At 47.8% G+C, this 26,034-nt stretch overlaps 2 protein-coding genes and 1 long non-coding RNA gene across 4 annotated transcripts in view; 1 reads left to right on the top strand and 2 right to left on the bottom strand.

Annotated features, from left to right (window-relative positions):
• UNC45B (unc-45 myosin chaperone B) overlaps nt 1-13,111 on the bottom strand; it is a 29,175-nt gene extending 16,064 nt beyond the window's left edge. The window contains exons 1-9 of the mRNA XM_019732560.2: nt 12,629-13,111; nt 12,163-12,330; nt 11,574-11,610; nt 10,334-10,509; nt 8,938-9,027; nt 6,618-6,785; nt 5,915-6,083; nt 2,453-2,623; nt 747-918 (exon numbers count right to left, since the gene is read on the bottom strand). Of these exons, the coding sequence (XP_019588119.2) occupies nt 747-918; nt 2,453-2,623; nt 5,915-6,083; nt 6,618-6,785; nt 8,938-9,027; nt 10,334-10,509; nt 11,574-11,610; nt 12,163-12,330 (1,151 nt within the window). The 5' untranslated portion in view covers nt 12,629-13,111. The remainder of the gene's footprint in view (nt 1-746; nt 919-2,452; nt 2,624-5,914; nt 6,084-6,617; nt 6,786-8,937; nt 9,028-10,333; nt 10,510-11,573; nt 11,611-12,162; nt 12,331-12,628) is intronic.
• A 586-nt stretch (nt 13,112-13,697) lies between these two features.
• LOC141568871 (uncharacterized) lies at nt 13,698-16,454 on the bottom strand. The gene is made up of 3 exons (XR_012492106.1): nt 16,374-16,454; nt 14,780-14,919; nt 13,698-13,851 (listed from the first exon to the last, which is right to left on the bottom strand). It is a non-coding gene; the product is annotated as an uncharacterized LOC141568871 (long non-coding RNA).
• A 91-nt stretch (nt 16,455-16,545) lies between these two features.
• Nucleotides 16,546-26,034, top strand: NLE1 (notchless homolog 1). Of its 2 annotated transcripts, XM_019732586.2 has the most exons (13): nt 16,548-16,648; nt 16,786-16,929; nt 17,877-18,094; nt 18,692-18,771; nt 19,600-19,676; nt 19,841-19,938; nt 20,285-20,477; nt 20,974-21,109; nt 21,275-21,321; nt 22,641-22,843; nt 24,650-24,809; nt 24,908-24,978; nt 25,682-26,034. In XM_019732586.2, exons 1-13 carry the CDS (start codon nt 16,631-16,633, stop codon nt 25,692-25,694), a joined length of 1,458 nt encoding a protein of 485 aa, XP_019588145.2. In that variant the 5' UTR covers nt 16,548-16,630; the 3' UTR covers nt 25,695-26,034. The 2 variants fall into 2 exon arrangements, with proteins under 2 accessions (XP_074175915.1, XP_019588145.2); XM_074319814.1 differs by lacking the exon at nt 17,877-18,094 and having other exon boundaries at nt 16,546-16,648.

Here is a 26,034-nt window from a genome sequence, read left to right as displayed (position 1 = left end):
AACTGAGGTGGCAGAAGGAGCAACTATGTCACAACAATGAGGGAGTGGCAGTGGGAAGACCAGGAACTCCAGCGCCTGAGGGCCCTGGGCTCCTGCCTAGTTTCTGAAAGACTATACAGTTCTTAAAGTCTTGACAGAACCAAGCCTCCCTCCTTGACAAGCTGATGTTTCTTCCTTTCAACTACAGGAAACTGTGGTTAGATTTAAAGTATGTCCAACAATTTTTTGGAGGTGATACTCCTCCCTGCCAAAGGTAGAGCCTAATTCTTTCCTCTTACACGTAGACCGGACTTAATGACTTGCTTCTCGTAAATGGAATGTGGTGAGAGTGATGGTGTGTGACTTCTGAAGATAGATTATGGAAGACATTGCCATTTCCACCTTGCTCTCTCTCAGAGCACTCACTCTAGGGGAAGCCATCCACCATGAGGAGAGAGAGGTCCACACAGGGAAGAATCAAGGCCTCCCGCCAACAGCCAGCACCAATGTGCCAGCCACGTGAGTGCGCCATCTTGGAAGCAGACATTCCAGCCTCAGTCAAGCCTTCAGATGATTGCAGCCCAGGCCAACATGTGACTGTGAGAACCCCAACGCCAGAACCACCCAGCCGAGCCGCTCCCAAATTGTGGTGATATTACAATAAATGATTATTGTTGTTTTGAGCAGCTACGTTTGGGGATAATTTGTTACACAGCAATTGATAACTAATACAGAGGCCAACCCTGTGAGGCCTCCAGGAAACTCACGTGATGTACTCCTCGCAAATCTTGCGGAAGTGCTCACGCTCCGGGTCACAGCGCAGGTCGTCGTAGAGCTTGTTGATGAGGATAGAAGCCAGCATACGGGTGTTGTCAGTCAGGGGCAGGCAGGACGGCAGATCTGGAACCTGCCCCACCACCTTCAGGATCTTCCTCAGGCCTGCAGGACAGATGGCAGCGGCAAGTGTTAAGACCCCTGCTGGGCTCTTACAAACACCCCCACCACTCAGTCAAGTCTTCACACCAGCTTCTCTCTAGCCTGGCTTTAGGCAGCACATAGCTTATCCAGAGTGAAGGGCGCTGGAATGGGGCCAGGAGACTCAGCATCTACACTTGGCTCTATCCCTACTTGAGCAAGTCACCCCCCACCCCCAGTATGGACCTCTATTTTCACATTCACAAGATCAAGAATAGTGGATTTCAGAGGACTCTACCAGTACTAACATTCTATGCAGTGATGTATAACCTTCAAACATTATTTTGTATTCTATTTTCCCCAGGCCTCAGTTTGCTTGTTTGTCAAATGGGAACAATACTACCTCCCTCATAGAGTTTGAGGATTCAATGAGAGAATGTATGGAAAACTGCCTAGTGCCAATCCAGACACATCATTATCACTCAATAAATATTTATTATTTATTTAGAAAACTATATTTACTGCTTATTGTTATTTTCCTTTCTCTTCTGTTGAAGAATCTTCTGTGGCTTCCTATTTCCCATCAGGCTAACTTAAACATTACGTATTTGTTGAATAAATGAATGAATGAGTAAACAAATAAATGACCACCTTGTACGTACTGGATACTGAAATAAAACAAACAATCCTGACCTTTAAAAGCTCACCATGCAATAGGGAAGACAGACGTACAATAAGGTGTGATAAGCACAGAGTAATAGGCCGTGGGTGGGGTGTGATTTGCTCCAACAAAGTAAGCGCTGCATGTTATTTTGAGCACTTACTCCAAGAGCTTTATACATATTACTTCATTTAATCCTATTGATAACCCAACTGGTTAGGAATCACTATTCCCATCCTTCAGGGCAGAAAACCAAGACACGGAAAAGCCAAGTAAGTTGCCCAAGATCACGCAGCTGGCAAGCGACACAGCGAGCAGTCTCCCAGCAATGCCTGATTTCAAAGCCCACGATGTTATCTGTGACATTATACTGCCTCTGGGACAATAGACAGCTTGACTTCAGTGCCAGGTGTTAGAAGTGGCTAGGAGTTGGTCAGACCATAGGTGGCACAGGGAAGTGGGAAGAGGGACATTCAAGGCAGACCCTGGAAGGCATGAAACTCTGAGTGTTAAGAGGGAATTAACAGCGCTCTAGAAAGCCAGCCAAGTATTTTGCCAACTATGAGACTTCGGGAAAGTTACCCTCGAGTTGGTGGAGTCCCGTTTGTTTTTTAACACTTGCTCCCATTTGTTAGGAAACTCCACCCAGATGTTTTCGAGTGTGTTTGGACATTTTCTGAGGGTGTTCAGACCCTGAATTCAGAGCCTTGCCCCACACCTTCACCAGCCCACTGGTGGATCCTAATATGCTAATACTTTTTCCTGGTGCTTCAGGTGGGACTGAAGGCTTCTCCCAGGAAAGAGCCATGCCTCTTCCGCGTTCTGCTCAGCGCAAGGTGCCCACCCTGCTGCCTCCTGAAAGGCTGGGGGGAGCGCCAGACGCGCCCCAGACCTCACCATTGTCCACCACATAGATGGTGCGTGAGTTGTCGTGAATGGAGAGGTCCTTCCTGGGGACGTTCTTATTGAGTAGATTGAGGGCCTGATCTCTGCCCTGGCCAGACACCTTCTTACTGACCAGCATGTCGAGCAGGTGGCTGGTGATCTGCTTCAGATCCTTCTTGGTGTCTGAAGAAGGAGAGGACAGGAGTAAACAGAGAGAACCAGGGAGCCTCAGGTGTGTAGGACAGGAATGGCAAAAGCTTCTAGGAGGATTCTGGAAATATCGAATCCACTGCTGCCTGGATATTGGAATTTCCCAGGAGAGTATATTATTGCCCATCTCACCCCCAAAAAAGGGAGGGAAATCCCTAGATAACACCCACAGAGGTCCTCCAGGAGCTCTGAACATTGACTTCTGCAACAGCCCATTCCATCCTTGACCAGGTCTGGTTCTTAGAAGTTCGTCATTCCAGGCAGTGATTGGCAGGGATAAATTATTTAATAACATGTTTTAAGGAAAGGAAATGTATACTTTTGATAGACTTCTTACTCCCCAGATTCCAGCAGGCTGCAAGCCTGAATTCAAGCCTTTGCCTGGGATGCCAGGTCCTTCCTGCCCACTGGGAATCTTAAAAGACAAATGCTTTTTCCTGCTTTGCCCCATCTGACCTCTCTGAGACTTGGAGATTTTTGTTCTCCTTGGAGCCCAAAGGCCGGCATGTAGACATACAGGCAGGCAGAAAAGGAAAGCTTTCCAAACAAACCATGTCATATAAATAAGTGATGGAGGAATGGGCCTATCTAACTGGAGAAGGAAAGGCATAAGTGGACACGACAGCTTGTTTTCAGATAGAGGTATGTCACGAGTGTGAGATGGACTTATTCTGTGAGACTCCAGAGGGCAGACTTGGGACCAGCGGTGAGTGGAAGCTACAAGGAGATAGATTTGAAATCAATATATATTATAATGGGATTTCTTAGCATACATGTCCAACAGGAAGTTGTGGGCCTAACAAAACACACTTCTCACTATTCACACTCTTGGGGAGTACCCTCCCCAATGGATCTGGGTTGGTCATGTGACTTACAGCACACCCAGAGCCTTAAAAAGCACTTGCACATTGGGATTTGTCCATTGAGAATCCAGCCAGCATGTTACATAGAAACCCAAGCTGCCCACTAGAGAGGCCACAAGAAGTAAAATCGGGGTGCTCTGGCTAGCATTTGCAGTTAACCATCAACCATACGAGCGAGACCATCTGGGACCCTCTGAGGATTCTAGTGCAGAAAAGGAACATGATTTGCTGACCATTACAATAGTAAGTCAGAACCACATCAAGAATCCATGACCCCAAAAGGCTAATATTATTAATCTTCAGAGAGCTCTTATGAATCGATAAGAAAACACTGATACTCCAACTGTAAACATAGGTAATGTGAACAAACCGTTCAAAGACAAAGAAATCCAAATGGCTAAAAAAGATAAAGAAAAGTGATCAATCTTGCCAGTAATTTTTAAAAATTTTTGTGCAGCCATCACCACTATTCACACAAGATCATTTTTACCCACTGAATAAGAAAATATCTTTAGAAATGGTAGTATTTTAATTTGGTGAGAATAATTTGAGACAGAACTGTTATCATCATTTGGTAAGAGTTCAAATTGTTGCACTCTCTCGGAAAGAAATTTGAAAGTAAGATGGAGAAAGAATATTAGTTATGTTCACAGCCTGTGACCAAGTACTCCCATTTCTAGAATTTGTTCCAAGAAAATAATTACAAATGCAAACATAGCTTTACATAAAGAATAGCTACTGAAGTGCTTTTTACAAGCATGCAATTAGAAACAATCTAATTCTCCAATAATATGGAGCTAGTTGATGAGTTATGGATGATACATACATACAATGAATATAACGAAATTATTTAAAATCAAGTTTCCTATGAGTGACCTGCCTCTCTGACCCTCCCAGGCAGAGCAGGAACTTCTAAAATTATGCCTAGGGGAAAAATAAATAAATAAAATAAAATAAAATTATGCCTAGGCCCTGGATGTGCAAGAAGAAACATGAGTCTATAGAAGCATGTATGTAGGGATGAAACAAATGCAAAATTAATCATTATTAAAGTCAAAAGGAATCTTTTTAAAGAATATTAAGTGGTATTCAATACTAATATAATGCTCAGTGAAGGAAAAATCACACAATTATCCGTAGACAAATTCCAATTTTATTAAATAGAGATTTATATGGATGAATAGAAAAAGGATTTATATGGATGGATAGAAAAAGGCAGTGATTATAGTGGTTATCTGGAGCGGGAATTGCAGGTTTTTAGTTTTTTTACCTCTACATATTTTTTAATTTTTCTAAATTTCTCCAATAAGCCTGTTACTTTTTAAGATTGTGATAAAACATACATAAAATACAATTTACCATTTTAACCACTATAAAGTGTACAGCTCAGTGGCATTAAGTACATTTACATTATTGTGCAGCCATCATCACCATCTATCCAGAACTTTTTCATCTTCCCAAACTGAAATTCTACATCCATTAAACAACTCCTTATTCCCTCCTTCCCCACCCTGGGCAACTACCAATCTACTTTCTGTTTCTATGTGTTGGATGATTTTAGAAACTGCATATAAGTGGAATCATACAGTATTTGTCTTTTTGTAACTGGCTTATTTCACTTAGCCTAATGTCCTCACTTAACATAAGGTTCACCTATGTTGTAGCATGGTTCAGAATTTCATTCCTTTTTAAGGCAGAATAATATTCCATCGTGTGTGTGTGTGTGTGTGTGTATACGCGCGTGCACACACACACACAATATTATTAATGTAACACACACACAGTATGTCCTCACTTAATGTTGTCAAGATTCTGAGACTTTAAGAGAAACAACAGGGGTGGCACAGGGGCAGCACACGGGTGGCTGGGTGGCTCAGTTGGTTAGAGTGCAGGGCTCATAACACCAATGTGTTGGTTTGATTCCCACATGGGCCAGTGAACTGCGCCCTCTACAACTAGATTGAAAAACAACGACTTGACTTGGAGCTAATGGGTCCTGGAAAAACACACTGTTCTCCAATATTCCCCAATTAACAAAAAGAAAAAAGAAAAAAAAGGAACAATATATAACAAAACCAATTTTACTATAGGCTAGTTTATATAAGCAACAGTCAAGTTCCTAGGGCATCTCATCGATGTTATAATGAAACGATGTTATTCGAGGACCTGCTGTACCACATTGTGTTTACCCATTCATTCATCGATGGACACTTCTGGGCTGTGGAAGCACCTTTAAACTATTGCACATAATGCTGCTATGCATCTGTTATTTTATGATCAGAAAATAAGTACAAAAATAAAACCTGACCACTTCCACATACAGGGAATGCCCAGTCGGAAGTGATAACTGACTCTCCCTTGCCCTCACCCCCTTGAACCAAAACTGAAGAATGTCTCTTACCTAGAACCAGGGCCTCCTCCTTCCCTCGATGCTCCCGTTTGTCCTCCCCAGACAGAGAGTCAATGATGGCCTGGAGCAGGTTGCAGACGGCCAAAGACATCTCCTCATTCTCTACCGCCATGAGGCTGCAGATTCTGTCTATCCGGACTCCGTGGAGAATCACTGTGGCCTAGATCCCCGGCAAGAACCACAGTCAGCTGTCTGCCCTTCCCTTCCGGCTGCCATACAGGTTAGGGAGTGGGAGATAATGGCCCCATGCAGTAGGAAGATAAGCCCAGGGAGCCAATGCCTCATGGGGCCTGTTGTCTGGAATGCCCTTGACACAAGCCAGGCTCCTTTCCAGCCATTGGCCACATGGAGCCATTGCGCACTTGCAATGTGGCAAATCCATGAGTATAAAATACACACTGATTTTTTTGAAGACTTAGTATTAAAAAATGTGAACTAGCATAGCCTTTGCATTCAGCTCTTTCTCATGAACAACTTTCAATAAACTTATCTTTGCACAGACCCATTTCCAGCTCAAAGGAAAAACAAAGGAGCAATCGCTGTTGAATCTGGGACCATACAACCGAGGTTGGGGGAACACTTTAGACTTTGCATCAGGGTCTGTTTATGCCAGCCACACCCTGCCCATACGTCTCCCACCAGGTTCTCGGATGGGTAGGCATCCATGCCAAACACCCCACATCCAGGCCCTCACCCTAGCTCGGTGGCCACTGCACATGCCCGACAGGGTCCGCACTGCAGCCAGCACCAGCTCAGGCCTCTTCGTGTCCATAAGCTGCAATAGCAGGGCCACTCCATTGTTCTGGAAGATCCTTTCAGCCCCTGCTTCTTCACGGCCTAGTACAATGAGGTTGTTGGCGGCCTGAAGCAGGGAAGAGACGATGAGGGTCAGGAGGGAGGTTTGGCTGCTGAGGCTTTGGCAGCAGCAGCTGGTGCAAGGACTGGGTCTTCAATACATCTTTAATATTCTTTCACCCTATAATCTACCTCCTGCAAACAGAGCCCAACATCATAATTCAAAAGAAAAAACACAGTAATTTGCATAAAGATCAACTTGATGAAATACATTACAGTCATTAAAGTCATAAGTAAAAGACTACAGAACAACTTGGAAAAAACATTGGTAAGCAGAATCAGAATCGTTGGTTCCCTCTGATTGCACTTATGTTAAAATAAAACTGTGTATATATGCTTATGGATAAGGACTAAAAAATGGTAGATAAGTGTTAAATTAATTAAACAAAGAGCCCATTAGACTGAGGTGGATTTAATGCTTTGGCAGCCTACCTAAGCTAACCAAACCCTAAGCCTGTAATACCTCAAGGTTAAGAAGTTCAAACTTAAGGGAAGGTGGGATGGCTCAGTTGGTTAGAGCTCTCAACACCAAGGTTGCCGGTTCAATTCCCTGGGATGGTGGGCTGCGCCCCCTGCAACTAAGATTAAAAACAGCGACTGGACTTGAAGCTGAGCTGCGCCCTCCACAACTGGATTAGAAGAACAACGACTTGATTTGGAGATGATGGGCCCTGGAGAAACACACTCTTCCCCAATATTCCTGAATAAAAAAAATTTTTAAAGTCCAAACTTAAGAACAAACAGTCACAGCCAATGAGGCTTTCCCAAATAGTGCAAGTGCTTAAGCTATAGTTAATCAATAATTTCCTTGCTTTGTTTCCACGCTTTCTTTGGTAAGTCTTTCCCCTAGCTTCTGTTTGTGGAACATTCTTAATGCATCTTGTTTTGGCACGGCCCAATTCAAATTGATTTTGCCCAAATAAACTCTTAAAATTTTTAATATGCCTCAGTTTATCTTTTAACAAAAGTGAAGTGTTTTTACATGGAGAAGTATTTTCCTTTAAACACTTCCTTAAATATGGTTTTGGCATTTTGTTTGTTTACCTGTTCAGGGTAACCTGAAGTTGCACGGGTTTCTACTCAGGAAGGTGGAAGGTGGTGGGCAGAGAGGGCATGGGATGGGTCTTGAACGTCTTCCGTAGGTTGGAGTTCTGATTCTGCTATATACTAGCTGTGTGACTTGGGCAAGTCATAGCACCTGTCTGGGTCCTAGATTCCTGTCCGTAAAAGTAGGCAGTTGAGCTAGAAGGTTCCCAAGTGTCTTCCACCCTAAAGCCTTACAACCTGAGGATACATGAACCTTAAAAAGCCCCAGATAAAGGAGAGGAGGACTTGAGCAGGACCTGAGAACTCAGGGTTGGCAGAAGAACTCAAAAAGCAGAAGTAGAAGGAGGAGGTGGGTAAAGAGATAGACAGTGGGATACTGGGAAGGGGGCTGATTAGAGAATTCCAAGCAAGTTTGACCAGAACCATCATCACTCTATCGGTCAAGGGTTTTGTACTTTTCGAAGTGCTTTTATCTATAACAATTCATTAAGAACTCACAAGAGTTTGTTATAAAAGATGTTTGCATATTATATGGAATTATTGACTATAAAACTAACAAAAATTCCCAGGCATTGTCTGTCAAGTTTTTAAAACAATTTTTATGTCAAGTTCTTATAAATGTAAAACACTCAGATGTTAATTTTTTTCCCTATGGAAAAGGACTAGAAGGGAACTGAAAAAAATGCAACAAATTTGGCTACGAGGATGATATTATATGTAAATATTTTCATAGTTCAGAATGACTTTTTGCAATATTTTAATGAAATAAAACATTATTTTAATGTAGTATGGCTTCTCAGGGTGGAAACTAAGGTGAGGCAAGTGAGAATCTCAAAATACCAATGCAATGCAAAAAAATAATCTATAAACAACACGTCAAAAATTTAAATAAAGACAGAATCCAACCCTGCGACACAACTCTCTTCATTGGCCTCACCCTACCTACTCCCCGCCCTTCTTACAGTTCATATTGATTTCTAAAGTGCTTATTGTCCACATTCTCCGAGGAGACGACCCCCTCAGCCTCCCCCAACTGTCCAGAGACTGGGGCGGGGCCTGAATGGAAAGTACCGTTTCTGCCTCTGCTGGTCGCATGGTTGCCCAGCACTCACCTTCTCCAGCCTATCAGCTTCACTGTTTTCATCCAGGAGGATCTCAAACATCTTCTGTACCCTCGAGTCTGTGGAGAACTGTACATGGAGCTGAGGAAGGAGGAAGGCGTGGGGAAGAAGCAGGCAGGGGTCCACGTGTTAGTCGGCTGCTCATAAAGTTCATCTCAGTAAATATTAGGGAATCTATTCTGGGCCCCTGTACTGTCATTCACTCAGTTATTCATTCAACAAACGTTTATTGAACAACTACTGTGTGCCAGACACTATTGTAGATGCTCAGATGCTAGGGATAAAATGGGGAACAGAATCAAGTCCTTGCCCTACCCAGTTTACAGTCTAGTTACATTCGCTATCCCATTTGGTCATCACAAGTCTTGGAAGTCAAGGGATCCTCACCCCAATTTTGGAGTCTAGTAAACAGTTAGCTATGAGCCATTTAAATATGGGCTAAAACAGACACATGTCTCCAGGAGCAGAACCTGGAGCAATTTTCAAGCAGCTCTTCAAGCAAATTAAAACCATCATGTTTGGATATCTCATCCCTCACAATCCCACCGCCAACCACAATGCTCTGATGTTTTCATAAGACGAACTAACAGATCAACGTCCCCCATCTCATCAGCTTCTTCTGTACCCCCTACTACTTTGTTGTGCTGGTCCACGCTCCCTCTTATTTCCATCCTGGGCTCATTTCCTTCAGGGGAAGGAGGGGTCTCTCATTTGACACCCCTTCTCCAATCATTCCTTATTTTGTATTTCCTCAGCCCTTGGGTCTGCATTCCAGACAGTAGCTGTGGTCCTAACATGGGGCTGCCCCAGGCACGTGGGAATTACTGAGCAAGGAGCTCAGTGATCATTTACCCTCCTGCTCCTATAGAGGGAAACCGACAGCCCAAGGAGTCCCTCAGAAATTTGTTAGTGTAGGCAGAACGAGGTGCAGGCTTCCTCTCCTCTGGTCCAAGTTCTCCCCACCCCCTTCCATTTTCCTAGAAAAGATTTCCTGTTCCTACCGGCTCCTGACTCTCCTCTGTTCTGCAGCAATACCCCCACCCGAATTCCTAGGTATCTCATGCTGTCTTTACCCTCCTAGAAAGAGAGGAAGAGTTGCAGACATACTAAGTTGCAATTTTTAAAGAAGAGCCTCCATCTGGAATGTAAAAGATCCGTGTTCTAGTCTGGCTGGCTTGCACCCTCGAACAAGCATCGCAGCATCTCTGATCACTCACAGACAGGTGCACCTGCTCGGCTGTTCTGTGGCACCTACCTGTGCCACGTGTTCACTCCATCCAAGGGTGTGGATGTACGGCTAGCCCTGCCGTGATATCCTGCTTCCCTAACATATCCCTGCTTGAATGGCGGCAAGTAGCCAAGGCTTGTGGGAATGGGTCCAGCTCACCTTCTCCTGGATGCTGGTATTGAGCCTCCTCAGTGTCTCCTGGAAGTTCTGGTTCCGTGGCTCGAGGGTGGCACAGCGTTGCACATCCTTGAAGGCCTGGTCCAACTTCCCCAGCTGCTCCAGTGCCTGGCATCGCCGATACAGAGCCTTGATGTCCGAGGAGTTGATGTCAATGGCTGAGGGAGACAGGCAGGGCCTCAGGGGGCTGGGCTGCAGACCACCTTCCTTCCTCCCCTGCCACCGTCTTCAATCTCGTCCTTGGAGATTACGCACCCAGGTGCACTATCTGGCCCAAAGCTCTCCTTTGTTATGGAGGGAGTGAAAATCATAGTCTCAAGGTCAGAAGGGAGCTTAAGGGTCATCTCGCCCAAGTCCTGATGCTTCAGAATCTGCCACATGATGGTCCCTGCCAAGTGCTCATCCAACTGGGGCTTGAATAGCTCAAGCAGTGGGAGCTCCCTCCTTCCCAAAGCAGCCAGGCAGCTCCTTCAGAGAGCCCTTCCCTCTTCCTAAGGCCAGCCCTGGAACCCCACAAGATGACATTCAATCCTTCTTCCTTGTGACAGCCTTTTAGGTGTTTGCAGGCTGCCCTCCGTCCCACCTGGGAGTTGCCTTCTCTGAGCTAAATATTGCCACATCCCTTGACTGCTCTTCACAGGAGGTGTTTCCAGCCCCCTTTCCAGCTGGTTCCCTCCCTTCTGAACTCATTCCAGGCTATCTGTTTCTCCCAAAAGAATGGTAACAGGATCAAAACCCAACACAGACCTACAGCCAAGGGAAGTCTTCCTATTACACTCATGCACTGAAGCCAATGTGGACTTATGTGTATTTTTTTTTATGTTTATTTCTCCTAGTGCCTCGCTCTTCCCCAGAAGAAGCCCAGCTCCTACAGAGTGGACTGGGCTGATTGGACTGGTTCTGGAGATTTCCCCCCAAGAGAATATCCTAATTTACAACAAAGGGGGGGTGTCATTACCATGACAAGGATTTCCAGAAACAATTATCTTAAGAAAAAATGGTGCCCCAACATATTTAACATGTAACTCCATTTGCAAAAATGTGACTTAGAGATGGCTTTTCTGGAGCTCTCTTTTCATGTATGGATGGCACATATGAAGCCCCACCCGGAATGCCTAGGATGGCATTTACACAATCTGTAACTCCCACAAGTGTCAAGAGTGTCTCAGAAAAAACAGGGACACGGAGATGGGTGGGGCAAGCATAGAGGTGGGTGGCTCACCTCTTGAGGCATCTGAAGCCGCCTGAGCATAGCTCTCCTGAGAAAGAGAAGGAGACTGGTTAATGTGGGCCCAATGTAGAGACAGCCAGAGCGGGTCCCCATGGGGAGAGGAGAGGGCTCGTTGGAAGCTGCCAACTGTCAGAGGCCCAGGGCATGGGCCCCTTGCTGATAGTGGAAAAGTGGATGACCTTTGGCATCAGGCAAACTCGGGTTTGAAGCCAGGCTCTGCCACTAACTACTTGGGATATCTTGGGCAAGTTATTGAGCCCTCTGAGCCTTGATGTTCTTATCTGCAGTATGGGCACGATAACAGCAGCTGCCTCCCAGCGCTGGTACTAAGATGCCATGAAATAACATATGAAAAGCCCCCACCATGGTGCCAGTTCCCATAAGGCTGGTTCCCATCTAGGGGAATTTCTGTCTCCCAGAGGAGTGGGTCAGGCAGTGGGAGGCGCCCTTCTCCAACCCGAGTGGTGCAGGTGAGAGAACTGGGCTGATGGAGGATGGAGGATGCCTATCAGGACAAGGGTGCTGCCTCCACACCCCTATATCCCAGCCCGGGCCCCCAGCCTCCCACCCTGCCCCAGACCGTTTTTAGGCCACAGGCCGCTCGGTTCCGATAGAGCGTGGCCAGCAGGGCCTTATCCTTGGTCAGCTTCAAGGCCTGGCTGTAGCTCTTTGTCGCAGCCTTGTAGTCTTGGAGCTGGAAGTGCCGGTTCCCTTCCTCCTTCAGCTGCACTGCTTCTGCCTCCGCCATCTGTTGGGATAGGGCAGCTCCATCTGGCCAGCCACTCACTCCAGACCCAGGGCTGGAGTCCTGCCTTGAGGTCTGGAGCTCCAGAATCCCCTCCCACCAGAATGGAAGGTAAAGGTTCTGCCTGGAAGGGACCCGCCCCCAGCACTCCCAAATCCATTACCCAGAAACACATTACAGCATTTGCTCAGAGCATGGCCTGAGTTGAGAGGGGTCTCAGAGTCCCTGTGCCTCCCTCTCCGTCCCTCCCAGCTGGGCGGGCGAAGCCATCACTCCAAAGGCCTGAACTCTCATTGCAGACCTTAAAAGTCCTCGTCGGTCCCTCTTTTCCCTCCAGATCAAAGAACACTCCTGCTGGCTCACTTCTTCACACAATGCTCTTGGTCGTCCTCCTGTGACACTGCTCCTCTGAGCTCCCCTGCGAACCCCCAGCGAGCCAGCCTCAGTCTGCCCTCCCAGCCCCCACCCAGGAGACTTTATCACCTCTGCCAGTGGCTCCAGACCATATTTGGCCACAGGGTCAGGTGTCCCTGGAGTCTGTCATTGATACTCAGGGCCCTCCCCCTCCACAGACTGGACAGTTAGTACCACGTGGAGGTGCTGCCCCGGCACCCTGCTCAGGAGCAGTCCTGGGGGCTCAGGCACTCACACCCCAAAGAATGAGAGAAAGATCCAGAAGGGACAGGAAACTCCCAGCAGAACCCCTTCCCTAGGCACAGCTAATGCCCCTTCTCCACCTCCATCCCAGATAAACAACCTCCTCTCCCTCCTCCCAACCACCACTATTTTGGGAGCAGAGTGACAGCTGAGGGGCTGACAGGCTTAGATGAAGAGCAGCTGCCCAGGTCCCACAGGAACTGGAGACTTCCAGAAACGCCCTTCTGAAGGGAGGAGGGAAGAAGAGAGAGGAAAGTTCCTTCCCCTCTTCCACTCCACAACTTTCCTACCTCTCTGGCATTCATTTATTGAAAATGTTCTTGCTTTACAGAAAAACCAGCAGACTTGCTAACTCACTTTAATGTAAGTGGCTTCTGTTGCGATCTACATGTCTTCTCCTGTTGCTCCCTATTTGCAGCGAATGGATATATTCAGCCTACCTCTCCGGTCTGACTGGGAACTTCCTGAGGATGGGCTCTGTATATCCTCCACCAGACTGCAATCTACTCCTAAAGCAAAAGCAATTCCCGGAGACCAAGGACTGTACCCCCTATTTGACTGGGAACTCTCCTGGGACAAGCTGAGTCTCCCTCATCAGAAAGGGGTCTTCCTGGGATAAGAACTATTTATTCACCACCAGAGATGGTCCCCCATCCCAGGGGGACAGGAATTGTGTCTCCACATCTGACAGAGGGTTTCTGAGGCAAATTTATGAGGGTGTTACTACTTGGACTGAGAACGTTCTCACCTTTCAGTGTCTCCAAGCCTGAGTTGTGAGCCGCCTCCCAGAGGGCAAGGACAGTGTCTCATACAGTCTGACTTCCCCTAGTGCACAGCCTGGCAGAGTCAGTGTCCAATACATGTTTCCTAAATAAATAAATAAATGGATGCATGAATGGTGTCTTTACGCTGATACTTTGGTTCACTTACCACCGTTCTGCCCATTCTCCTCCCATATATCTTCAAAATTACCTGACCCAGGCTGAGAATGACACTGAAGAAAAAGCATTAGGTGGGTTACCCATACTAGATTCTGTTCCTGGCTCTGTGACCTTGAACACACAGCTATGACCTTGGATCAGTTCTACTGCCCTGCTGGACACAAGGCATAGCCCTGATTCATGTTTACCTGATGTATGTTTGTTGGCTAAATAAATGAATGAATGGATGGATGAATTCCCTGTGCTCGTGGCGTCCCAAAACCTGGGCCTCTTTGTGGGGAAAGTTTTCTATAGCAATGAGGAAATATGACAAAGGATCCTGTCATTGGCAGAGAACTGTGGTTCTGTGACTTTCGGTCCAAGAATCACAGATTCAAATCCTAATTCAGTAATTCATTCCACAAGCATTTCTTAAGCATTTCCTATGTGCCAGGCACTGCCAATGATCACGAAAACAGAGAACACTCGTGAGGGCTAGGATTTGTGTCCATTTTGTTCATTTACATATTCCAAGTGCCTATGATAGTGTGTGGTACATAGTAAGTGCTTAATAATTAATATTTGTTGAATGAGTGGATGAAATAATTTCATAAATCTGAGATTTCAAATATGAGGACTACCTGGATGTTTTGAAAACATATAACAGGGAAACGTGACCTCATTTCAGAGAAGGTTTCCCTGAGTAAATGATGAAAGGACTTAATATATGCAGAGCTCCTAGAACAATGCCTGGTAGAGAGTACTCAATGAATGAATGAATGCATATTTAAGGCAGGACCTGAAGAATCAGAAACTGTCCCTGTATGAGTCTGCTGGAGTTGCCATAACAAAATACCTCAGACTGGGTGGCTTACATGTCAGAAACTAATTTTCTCACAATTCCAGAAACTAAAAGTCTAAGATCAAAGTGCCATCAGGGTTGGTTTCTTAGGAGACTTCTCTTCCTGGCTTGTAGACAGTCAACTGCTCACTATGTCTTTATGTGGCCTCTTCTCTGTGTGAGGGAGAGAGAGAGAGAGAGAGAGAGAGAGAGAGAGAGAGAGAGAGAGAGAGAGCAAGCTCTGGCGTGTCTTCCTCTTCTTATCAGGACACCAGTCCTACTGGATCAGGGCCCAATCCTTACGACTTCCCTTAATCTTTACTACTTCTTTATAGGCCCTATCTCCAAACACAGTCTCCCTAGGGGTTAGGGCGTCAATACATGAATTTGGTGTGTGTGTGAGGGGCACGGGGAGGGAGGGGGCACAATTCAGTCCCTAACAGTCCCCGAGAGAGAAAACTGCATGTACAAAAGCACTGAGACAGAATCATGCCTTGGAAGAACTGAGACACAGCTGGAAGGATTTGATCTTAAAGAGAGAGGAGTGGCTGGAGAGGTTAGTAAGGCTGAGTGGACCATTCATTATAAGGAGTTCGATTTTTTTTCCTGCATGTAGTGGGAGCCGCCATAGGGTTTTCGGGTGGAGAGTTACAGGGCGGATTTTTGGTTTGCAATCATCGCCCTGGCTGCGGTATGGAGAATGCCTGGGAGGAGGCAAGAGTGGAAACAGGGAGACAAGTGGGAGAGGTGGTTGTGGGAAACCATGGTCACTCAGACTAGAGTGTGACAGTGGAGATGGAGAGAACAAAATCAAGACAGGTTAACCGGGCAGAACTGACGAGCTTGTGAGTGCCCGGATGTGAGGGGCAGGGAAAAGAGAGCCGACAAGGAAGATCCCGGGTTTCTGGTAACAGCGATGTTCTTTGGTCTCCGCTTCAGTGCCTCGTTTGTAACACGGGGAGAAAAGGGCTATTGTGAGGATGGATTAACAGGTATATGTGTAGAGCACTTGGAACAATGCCTGACACATTGCTATCATATTATCATTATTATTGTTATTGCTTTACAGCGTTGAAAACTAGACATTTTCTGCTTTGGTATTCACCGAGTATTATTCATTGATTTGACACATTTTAAAAGCAAAGAAGGGGAAGAAGAGGGGGAGAGGTTGAAGAGGGTAAAGGGGGTCAAATATACGGTGACAGAAGGAAACTAAACTTTGGGTGGTGAGCACACCATGCAATATAGATGATAGTACACTTGAAACTTATATAATCTTATTAACCAATGTCACCCCAATAATTTAATTTTTTTTTAAAAAAGCGATTTATCTCTGGGTGAGTCAAGTTATAGTGATTTATATTTTATCCTTTTTCATATCCACATACTCTAGTTTTTCTAAAGAAACACGTGCGATAAAAAAATAAAAGTCACTTTTTTAAATGGAATAAAAAAGAATAATTACTGCCCTCAACCCAATAGCCTCTGGCTTTGTAAGTCACTCCCTACGGGGACGCTGCTGCCTGGAGCCTATTTGGTCTTCCGTCATTTCCTATCTCTGTAACCTTGGGGAAAATCAACCGCTCAAAAGCCTCAATTCCCCCATCTGTAAAATGGAGCAAGAATACCTGTTCTGAAGAGACAAAAGGCTGTTTGTGTTCTGCAAGGCACTGGCAGGGACTGACTGTGGATGCAGCGACCAGTCCAAGGAGAGGTCGTGGAGCGGGGTACCATGTGAGCCCACTCCCAAGGTCCGAGGCCTGGCACGACGTGACACTTTCCCTCCGCAACACCAGAGGGCGATGTCCGGAACTGCGGCACCGCTAGACTACGGGAGCGGCGCTCCGTCTTCCCGGAGCTTTTCTCCTCCACGTGGGGACGCAGGATGGCGGCGGCGGTGGCGGTGGGTGTGCGTGAGTGGGGGCGGGGGCGCCGAGTCTGGGCGCTCCAGCCGGGGGTCCCGGAGGCTGGAGGGAGGTGGAAATGGGGGCCCTCCCCTCCTAGCGGCGTGACTGACGCCCGTCTCGCCTGTTGGCGCAGGAGGAGGCGGCGGGGCTTGACGTCCAGCGGCTGCTGGTGCAGTTCCAGGATGAGAGCGGGCAGCTCCTGGGCTCCCCGTTCGACGTGCCGGTGGACATCACCCCGGACAAGTTGCAGCTCGTGTGCAACGCGCTGCTGGCCCAGGTGAGCGGCGGGCGGCGCTGCCCGGGTCGGGCCCACAGGGGACCAGGAGACCAAAGGTCTGGGGGTCAAGGGCCCCCATCACTCACCAACAGTGGGAGAAATACGCTGGCGCGAGTCGGTCGAGTGTCACCTACTTTGGGGGAGGGTCAGAAGATGTCATCAATGTGAGAGCGCTTTACACGCCGACCATCGCCGTCCACCTGCGGAGGGAGCCCCCGTTTTGAACGCATTGGGTGCATCGTCAAATGATTCTTCTTCACAGCCCCTTGTTAATATCCGCATTTTACAATGTGGCCCAGAGGCATTAAATTTGCACGATGCTACGCAATAGATGGTCGGTTTGGAATTGGAACACAAATGTGTCAGACTTAAAACCCATACACTTCCAAGCCAGTGTTTTCAAAGTGTTGCCCTGTGTTGGGGTGGGAGGTACTTAAAAATGCAGTACTTGGACCGCACCCCAGACTTAGTACACCAGACTCTGGGGTGAAGCAAAGTCTGCATTTCCAACGAGCTTTTTGGTTCCTTCTTACACATTATATACAGCATGGTATGGTGTTTTAGAAAACACTGCATAATGCTAATCCTGGACTTCACGGTTTCTTTCAAAAGAACACTAAAGAATCTGAATTAGTCATTAGCAGTAGCAATTACTTAGTTGCTCAGAGCCTCAGGTTTTTTTTTCGTCAATCAAGTGGGAATATTAATGCCTGTCTCCTAGGGTTGTTGTAGGATGCAGATAAAGGACTTTAAAGTACGATGTAAGCATCCTACAGTTGCTCTTCAAGGATTAAAACGGTCTCATTGGGGCATGATGGGGTAACTCAAGCAGGGTAGCTGAAGAGAGGGAAGTTTTACCTCCACAGCTCAGTGGGGGGGCCTCCCTGGTGGAAGAGGCCCCTGCCCATCCTTTAATGGGGGAGTTGCCCTTTGCCATTGCCCTCCAGGAGGATCCCCTGCCACTAGCTTTCTATGTCCATGATGCTGAGATCGTCTCCTCACTGGGGAGGACGCTGGAGTCACAGGCGGTGGAGACAGAGAAGGTCCTTGACATCATCTACCAGCCACAGGCTATTTTCAAGGTCCGTGCTGTGACCCGCTGCACGAGCTCCTTGGAGGGTCACAGCGAGGCTGTCATTTCCGTGGCCTTCAGCCCCACAGGAAAGTAAGGACAGCTACAGAATTGTGGAGGGGAGTGTGGGGGTTGCAGGCTCTGGTTGGGGTGAGGAGGGTACCCCCAAGTAATGATCAATGGGGCTTCAGGCCACCTACCAGAGATCGGAGCTCTGGGCTCACGTTGGAAGTAAGGGACTTCCCCAGTGGGGTTTGGGCCACAAAGATCAAGGATTCACGCCTTGGAAGAGCCCTTCCTGGACTTGATCTCTGGAGATCTGAGCTGCAAGCTCAGCCCTGCCCCTTCCTGGTTGTGTGACCTGAGCAAGTCACTTAACCTTTCTGAGTTACTTCTTCTTTATCTGTGAAACTAGGTTTCTTTGCTTCTCACAGTCCTATGAGGATAATGAGAAGCTTTAAATCTAGTGATAGTTGTGGCCATTCCTTTAAGGAAGGAAGAGAAAAGAAATGGCCTCCTAAGGTCTTCTCTCAGATGGCATCAGTGGTACATTTCTCCTTCTTGGGGGAGAGAGAAAAGTCCAGTCCCAGATTCTGTTCCCAGAACAGCAGTGCACGTTTGCAGTGTTTCAGGTTAGGCTCTACTCCTTGTCCCCACTACTGAGGTCTGGCAGTCACTCTTCTTCCCCAGGTACCTGGCCAGTGGCTCTGGAGACACCACTGTGCGCTTTTGGGATCTCAGCACCGAGACGCCGCATTTCACATGCCAGGGTCAGTATGCAATTAGCCATTTAGGGGGTCTTGGTGGGTGGGTGATTTGCTCAGCTCTTTAACTCCTGAGGAGGCCCAGAGTGCTTTCCAGCACTTTCACATCTAGTTAGTGACTGTCTTTTCCTTGGTGGAGACTGAACACTTGAGCCCAGCCAGCCACTTACAAACAAAAGACTGGACCAAAGAGTCAGTGTAGGGTTGTGGAAAGGGGCCCACTGGCTAATTGCAAGGAGAGCCTGGCTGGCTTAAATCCAGCCTCTGCCACAGTAGCTGAGTTCTCGAACATGTATCAGAATCACGGGGGGTGGGGAGGGCTTATTAAAATACAGACTGCTGGGTCCCACCCCCAGAGTTTTTGTCTCCTTGGGTCTGAGGTGTGGCCTGAGAATTTGCATCTCCAGCTCTCAGATGGTGCTAACTGCTGGTCTGGGAACCACACACCAGCTGGGTGACCATGTGTGTGCAGGGCATACTCCCTTTCTAAACTTCAGTTTTCTCGTCTGGAAAATGGGGGTGATAATTCTTGCTTTGCTTCAAACCTGAGCACTATTGTGAGAATTCCAAGGGATGACGTGTGAAAATACTTTATACCAAGGAATTATTAGAAGGCGTTATTAGAAAGTAGCAGTGTTATGTGCGCAGCAGGATGCATGGGCTCTAGCCCCTGGGGTGGATTCTCCCTCTGCCTAGGAAGCCTTAGCTCTCTGTTTGTCCAATCATTCATTTATTCAGCAGCTAGCGTAGGAGTTCCTGCAACGTACCAGGCATTGCTAGGACCTGGGGATAAAAACAGATGTGCCTCCGTTTTTCCCTCCCCTTCTTTCTTAGGACATAGACACTGGGTCCTTAGCATATCCTGGTCACCAGATGGCAAGAAGCTGGCTTCCGGCTGCAAGAATGGCCAGGTAGATGGTGGTCAGGGTAATTAGGCAGGGACTCTGGGGCTCCCTTTCCAGGAGCCGGGCCAGAATCAGGTTCAGGGATGGTGCATGGGGGTTGGGGGGTGGAGGACCTTTAGTAGGGCAGGGACAGGTTGGGGAAGGTTATTTGGTGAGCTTCTATCTTTCAGATTCTCCTGTGGGACCCAAGCACAGGGAAGCAGGTAGGCAGGACCCTCGCCGGTCACAGCAAGTGGATCACAGGCCTGAGCTGGGAGCCCCTGCATATGTAAGTGACACCAACAGAGCTGGGGTGAGTGAGGAATAAGGGGTTCAAAGCTGTCCCCCCTCCCCTGCTTGATGCAGTTTTATTTGAGGGGGTGAGGTGAGCAGTCTGACTGATAGCGACTGCAGGGCAGGAAGCGAGGAAGGCCTTCTAGGCTGCTCTCCTGCTCTGGAGGGGCCTGTTCCTCGCAGGGCCTGAATGCTGCCTGGACGTGCAGCTGGGTCTTGGGGTCAGGACGCTGTCAAAACATTGTCCCTGACCCTCGAGTTGGGAATGGAGAGGTGCCGTGGGAAGATAGGCGTTACCAGGCAGGTCAGAAGTGAAGTCACATCTCCTTTTCCCTCTCCAGGAACCCCGAGTGCCGCTACTTGGCCAGCAGCTCCAAGGATGGCAGCATACGGGTCTGGGACACAACTGCAGGCCGCTGTGAGCGTATCCTCACTGGGCACACGCAGTCGGTCACCTGTCTCCGGTGGGGAGGGGACGGGCTGCTCTACTCTGCTTCGCAGGACCGCACCATCAAAGTCTGGAGGGCTCATGATGTGAGAGTCGGGAGGGTTCAGAAAACAGTGGGGAAATCTCAGGCCACGGGATGCCAGCACCGGGAGGAACATGGGCCAGGGTTTCCTGAGCATGTTCTGGGAGCCAGGTTTGGGAGGTGCTTCGGGAACAAGGGATCTTGTTGATGCTGCTTTGTAGCAGAGGTGCCAGTGTCCAGTAGCATGGTCAGGCTCTGGAAATTCCTGCTGTGGAAAGCCTAGTTCACTTATTGAACCTGCCATGTCCCGAACTTACTTGACGAGCTCTTTTATTCTGACACACTTAACTTGCCTTCCGTGAAACGTATTTTCAGAAACATTGATCTGGGCCAGTTGCCCTCTTTTTACAAATGAGGAGAGACTTGAGCTCGGGGGGTGACTTGGTTAGGATCCCAATGAATGCGGGTCCTGATTCTGAGTCTTCTGGGGCTAATCTGGGGGTGTGGGTTCCCTAGGATGGAGAGTGGTGTGTGTGTCTGACTGTCTCCCTCTGTCCTAGGGCGTGCTGTGCCGGACTCTGCAAGGCCACGGCCACTGGGTGAATACCATGGCCCTCAGCACTGACTATGCCCTGCGCACAGGGGCCTTTGAGCCAGCCGAGGCCTCAGTTAATGCCCAAGACCTCCAAGGGTCCTGTGAGTACCGGGAGAAGGAGGGGAGGGGCCTGCTTGGGGAAGAGCCGGTTGTCTAGCTTCATGTGTGCGCCGGACTGAGGCTTGGGGGTGTTCGCTGTGTGTGTGGGAGTTTCTAATCAGCCTTGTTCTTCATCTCCTCCTGTCCCCTTCGGCACGTGGACGCAGTGCAGGAGATAAAGGAGAGGGCTCTGAGCCGATACAACCTTGTGCGGGTGAGTGTGTGCCAGCCGCTAGCATGGCCAGCTCTGTACTGCCCGCTACTGGTCCCTGCAACACTCTGTGGGCACTCGGGCCCCTCTGCCTTCTAGCCCCAGCTCATTATATACCTTTTCTGGAAAGTTGTTCTTGATAATCCTAGTTTATAATCCTAAAATATGCTCTTTCATTTTGTTTTATTTGCTTCTCTGTTGCATTCCCAAGGTACTCTTCTTTCTAATTTTACTTAGTTTGTTTAAGGAACATATTCATATGATCTAAGGTTCAAAGGACACAAAAAGGTAGATAGTAAAACATCTCTTGGTCACACATTCATCCATTCCTTACGGAAGCATCTAGTGCCACCAGCATCTTGTTTCTCCTTCCAAAGACCTCTCTATCCAGATGCATGTATATATGTACACTGAGTATATTACAGTCATGTGCTGTATAACGACGTTTCAGTCAACAGCGGACTGCATGTATGACGGTGGTCACATAAGGTTATAATGAAGCTGAAAAATTCCTATTGCCTAGTGATGTAGCCGTCCTACTGTCCCAGTGCAATGCATTACTCACGTGTCTGTGGTGAGGCTGGTGCAAACAAATCTGTGCTGCCAGTCATATGAAAGTACAGCACATACAATTACGTATAGTACGTAACACTTGATAATAAATGACTTCCTGGGTTATGCATTACTGTACTGTTTCTTATTGTTATTAGGCTATACTCTTTATATTTAATTACAAAGGTTGCTGTGAAATAGTAGCTGTGTTAGGCCGGCGGCAGCCTCGTACATCTTGTGTTGGCTGCATCTCTTGCTTGCATCATTTTCTCGTGTTTGATTTAATCTCATGTTTGGTACAGTGACATACTGTACAGGCTTGTAGCTTAGGAGCGACAGGTTATACCATAGAGCCTAGGTGTGCAGGAGGCTGGACCATCCAGGTGTGTGTAAGTGCACTCTGTGAAGTTCACACGACGAAATCGCCTAACGACGCATTTCTCAGAACGTGTCCCTGGCGTTAAAGCAGCACATACCTGCACACATACACACATATGTATACAAACCCACATGTAAAATCCTCCCCCCCTTTTGAACACACCATTCTGTACCTTGCTTTTTCATGTAATTATATATCTTAGCAATTGTCCCGTGTTCACAAGTTCCCTTTGGGGGGGAGTAACCCACGTGGTCTAGTGGCCGGCCCAGGACTTGTTCCTGAGTCCTGGGCTTCGTGCTGGTGTGCAGTACTCAGTGGTGTGTTTGCTGCCGAGCTCAGACGCTCCTGTCTCAGACCGTGTCCCACATGGTGTGCTTTCTGCCTTCCTTAGGGCCAGGGCCCAGAGAGGCTGGTGTCTGGCTCAGACGACTTCACCTTATTCCTGTGGTCCCCAGCAGAGGACAAGAAGCCGCTCGCACGGATGACGGGACACCAGGCCCTCATCAACCAGGTGCTCTTCTCCCCTGACTCCCGCATCGTCGCCAGCGCCTCCTTTGACAAATCCATCAAGCTGTGGGACGGCAGGACGGGCAAGTGAGTGGGGGCGTGGGGAGGGAGAGGAAGGAGCTTGGCTCTGCCACTTACTAGCTGTGTGGCCTGGGCAAGTGTTTGGGTTTTTCTGAGCCTCTTTTTCCTCTTCTGTAAGAAGCACACGCCCTACCTCTCTGCTTTGTTACAAAGATTAAATAAGATGGTATATTTAGCACCAGCATTAAGTGAGCACTGAAAACGCTAGTTCATTTCGCATCTAAAGAGAGAAATGATCTTCAAACTGGCGCGCCTCAAAGTGTGGTCCACAAACTTGTGGCAGTGACATCACTTGGGAGTTTGACAGAAATTCAGAACCTAGGACCTACCCCAGACCTTGTGAATCAATCTGCGTTTAAAAAAAATTTTTTTTTAATGAATTGATTTTCCAATTAGAGTTCACACACAATATTATAATAGTTTCAGGTGTACAGCATGGTGATTAGACATTTAGATACCTCACAAGTGATCACCCTGGTAAGTCTAATACCCATCTGACACCATACATAGTTGTTACGGTGTTACTCATATAGTCCCTATGCTGTACTTTACATCCCTGTGACTGTTTTTATAACTGGCAATTTTTATTTTCTAAATCCCTTTAACTTTTTTACCCATTCCCCAAACCCCCTCCATCTAGTAACCATCAATTTGTTTTCTGTATCTATGAGTTTGTTTCAGTTTTGTTTGTTCATTTGTTTTTTAGATTCCACATAGACGTGAAATCATATGGTATTTGTCTTTCCCTGACTTAATTCACTTAGTGTAATATCCTCTAGGTTCATCGATATTGTCACAAACGGCAAGATTTTATTTTTTTATGGCTGAATAATATTCCATTGTGAATATGTGCCACATCTTTATCCATTTGTCTATCGATGGGCACTAAGGTTGCTTCCATATCTTGGCTACTGTAAATGACGCTGCGATGAACATAGATGCATATATCTGTTCGAATTCATGTTTTGGATCTCTTCAGATAAATACCCAGAAGTGGAATTGCTGGGTCATATGGTAGTTCTATTTTTAATTTTTTGAGGCACCTCCATACTGTTTTCCATGGTGGCTGTACTGATTTACAATCCCACCAACAGTGCACAAGGTTCCCTTTTCTCCACATCCTCACCAATGCTTGTTTGTTGATTTATTGATGATAGCCGCAGAATCTACATTTTAATAAAGCTACCAGGTAATTCTGCTTGTCTTTACGTCTGAGAAGCAAGCACTGGTGTAATGAGGCACAGTGCCCTTGGTGTTAATTGGAGGAGAGGCAAAAGCATGGGAAGAAGGAGCAAGGGAAACCTTTGGCACCTGTGTGTCAGTCGAGAATTTTCACACAGCAACGCTTTGAAATAGGCAGTTCAATTCCTTTTTAAGGTAAGGAAACTGAGTCTCAGAGATGCCTAGTAACCAGTCCCAAAGGACACAGCTAGTCTGTATTGACCTGAAAGTTCCAGGTGGGCCTGGCCCAGGATTACTCCATGCCACCTGTCAGCAAACAACTGTTGTGTTGACGGGCTATCAGGCAGGTGGGCTAAGCAGATGGCTGCATTGGATTCTGAAGTGTGCAAAGTCGAGTGGGTATGATGGCCTGGCAAGAGGCACCCTACAAACAACTTATTTGGAGAAGTTTTACAAGCACATAATGAGCAGTAATGATGAAATTGGTCTGGGGTGGGGGCCAGGCAGTGGGATTTTGTAAAAGTTCCCAGGTAATTCTAACATGCAGCCAAGGTTGAGAACGACTGCTGTGGGCAGAGAGGATCCTTCAGACGTGTTTGAAGATCTAATATCCATTTTCCCCTGGCCTAGGTACCTGGCTTCCCTGCGTGGCCATGTGGCTGCCGTGTACCAGATTGCATGGTCAGCTGACAGCCGGCTCCTGGTCAGTGGCAGCAGCGACAGCACATTGAAGGTGTGGGACGTGAAGGCCCAGAAGCTGGCCACGGACTTGCCAGGCCATGCGGATGAGGTACGGCCGACTCTCGTGGGCAAGGGGTGGGCATGGAATCGAAGCCTCCCCTCTCCCCCACACTGTCCCACTGACTCTCCCCCTCCTCCTCCGTTTAGGTATATGCTGTTGACTGGAGTCCAGATGGCCAGAGAGTGGCAAGTGGTGGAAAGGACAAATGCCTCCGGATGTGAGTTTGGGAGAAGTGGGAGTTGGTGTGCTTGGCTGTCCTGCCCTTTGAGTTGTTACTATTTGTGACATTCCCTTCTGGCATAGAATTCTGAGGGCTCTCCAGGTACACGGACTGGCCTGAGATGGTGTGTGGAGCTAGGTTCTCAGTGGGCAGTGGGAGGGCTGTGGGAATTGCAAGAGTGATGGGAGACCCTGCCAGTTCTGAGGCCGCTCTCCAAAGGGTGAGTCCAGGGTCGCTCCGGCACGAGGCGACAGTTCTGTTAGATTGTACTTGGGAGTCCTGAGACCTAGGTCAAATCCTGGTCTGCTTTTCAGTGTGCCATCTTGGAGAGCTTGGTTAACCTATCTCTTGGGGCAAAAAGAGATCCTAAAAAAAACCTATCTCAGTAGACAAAAAGATCAAAGACAGGAGGTCAGCACACCTTGGAATCTGAAGCATTGTGTACTTATAAAGGCCTGTCACTGTCATTGGACAACCTTGGTGGGCATCCCAGGAGCCAACCCCTGGGCTGAGGTCTTGGCTGAGGCAGGCAGTGGGTGCCTCGCCTGAGTTTGGGTGGCCAGAGCAGAGATGTAGCCAGGCTCTTGATGACCGGGGAGAAACCACAAATTCTCCCCGTAGCGGGCTCCTGGGATTACTTGGCAGCCTCCCTGTCCTGCGGTGGATTCCCGGTCCCATTCCCTCCCCTCTCTCTTCACAGATGGAGGAGATGACCACACCTCTCTCTGACCCCCACCTGGACTCGGCCTGTGCCAGCTGCCCGCCCTGACAGAACAAAGGCCGGGGTGGTGTCCCTGAGAACGAGCGTGGCCTGCTGTCCTTATACAGACCCCAGTGGGTTCCCTCCCAAGAGCAGGAGACCAGAGGTCTCAGGAGGTTACCACAGAGCTCAGCTCTTGGCCATCACTCTGTACGTTACTGGTGCTGGCGGGGGGTGTCAAGAGGCCAGGCAATGACTGGACCCCAGCTGCTGCCCTGCCTCCTTTTCCAGATGTCACCTCTCTTTAGGAGCAGACCCCAGATTCTGTGACCAAATAAATAATTTATATTTTG

This window comes from Rhinolophus sinicus, linkage group LG15 (assembly GCF_036562045.2).
Source record: "Rhinolophus sinicus isolate RSC01 linkage group LG15, ASM3656204v1, whole genome shotgun sequence".
Classification (NCBI taxonomy): Eukaryota; Metazoa; Chordata; class Mammalia; order Chiroptera; family Rhinolophidae; genus Rhinolophus; species Rhinolophus sinicus.
Note: the sequence above shows the minus strand (reverse complement) of the source record. Positions and strands in the feature narration are given on the sequence as shown.

What these genes read in the sequence shown, in the direction of transcription:
- NLE1 (XM_019732586.2), top strand. An exon ending in CCGGCTGCAAGAATGGCCAG is followed by an intron (nt 19,677 to 19,840) that starts GTAGATGGTGGT and finishes TCTATCTTTCAG; the next exon opens with ATTCTCCTGTGGGACCCAAG. An exon ending in AAGTCTGGAGGGCTCATGAT is followed by an intron (nt 20,478 to 20,973) that starts GTGAGAGTCGGG and finishes CCTCTGTCCTAG; the next exon opens with GGCGTGCTGTGCCGGACTCT.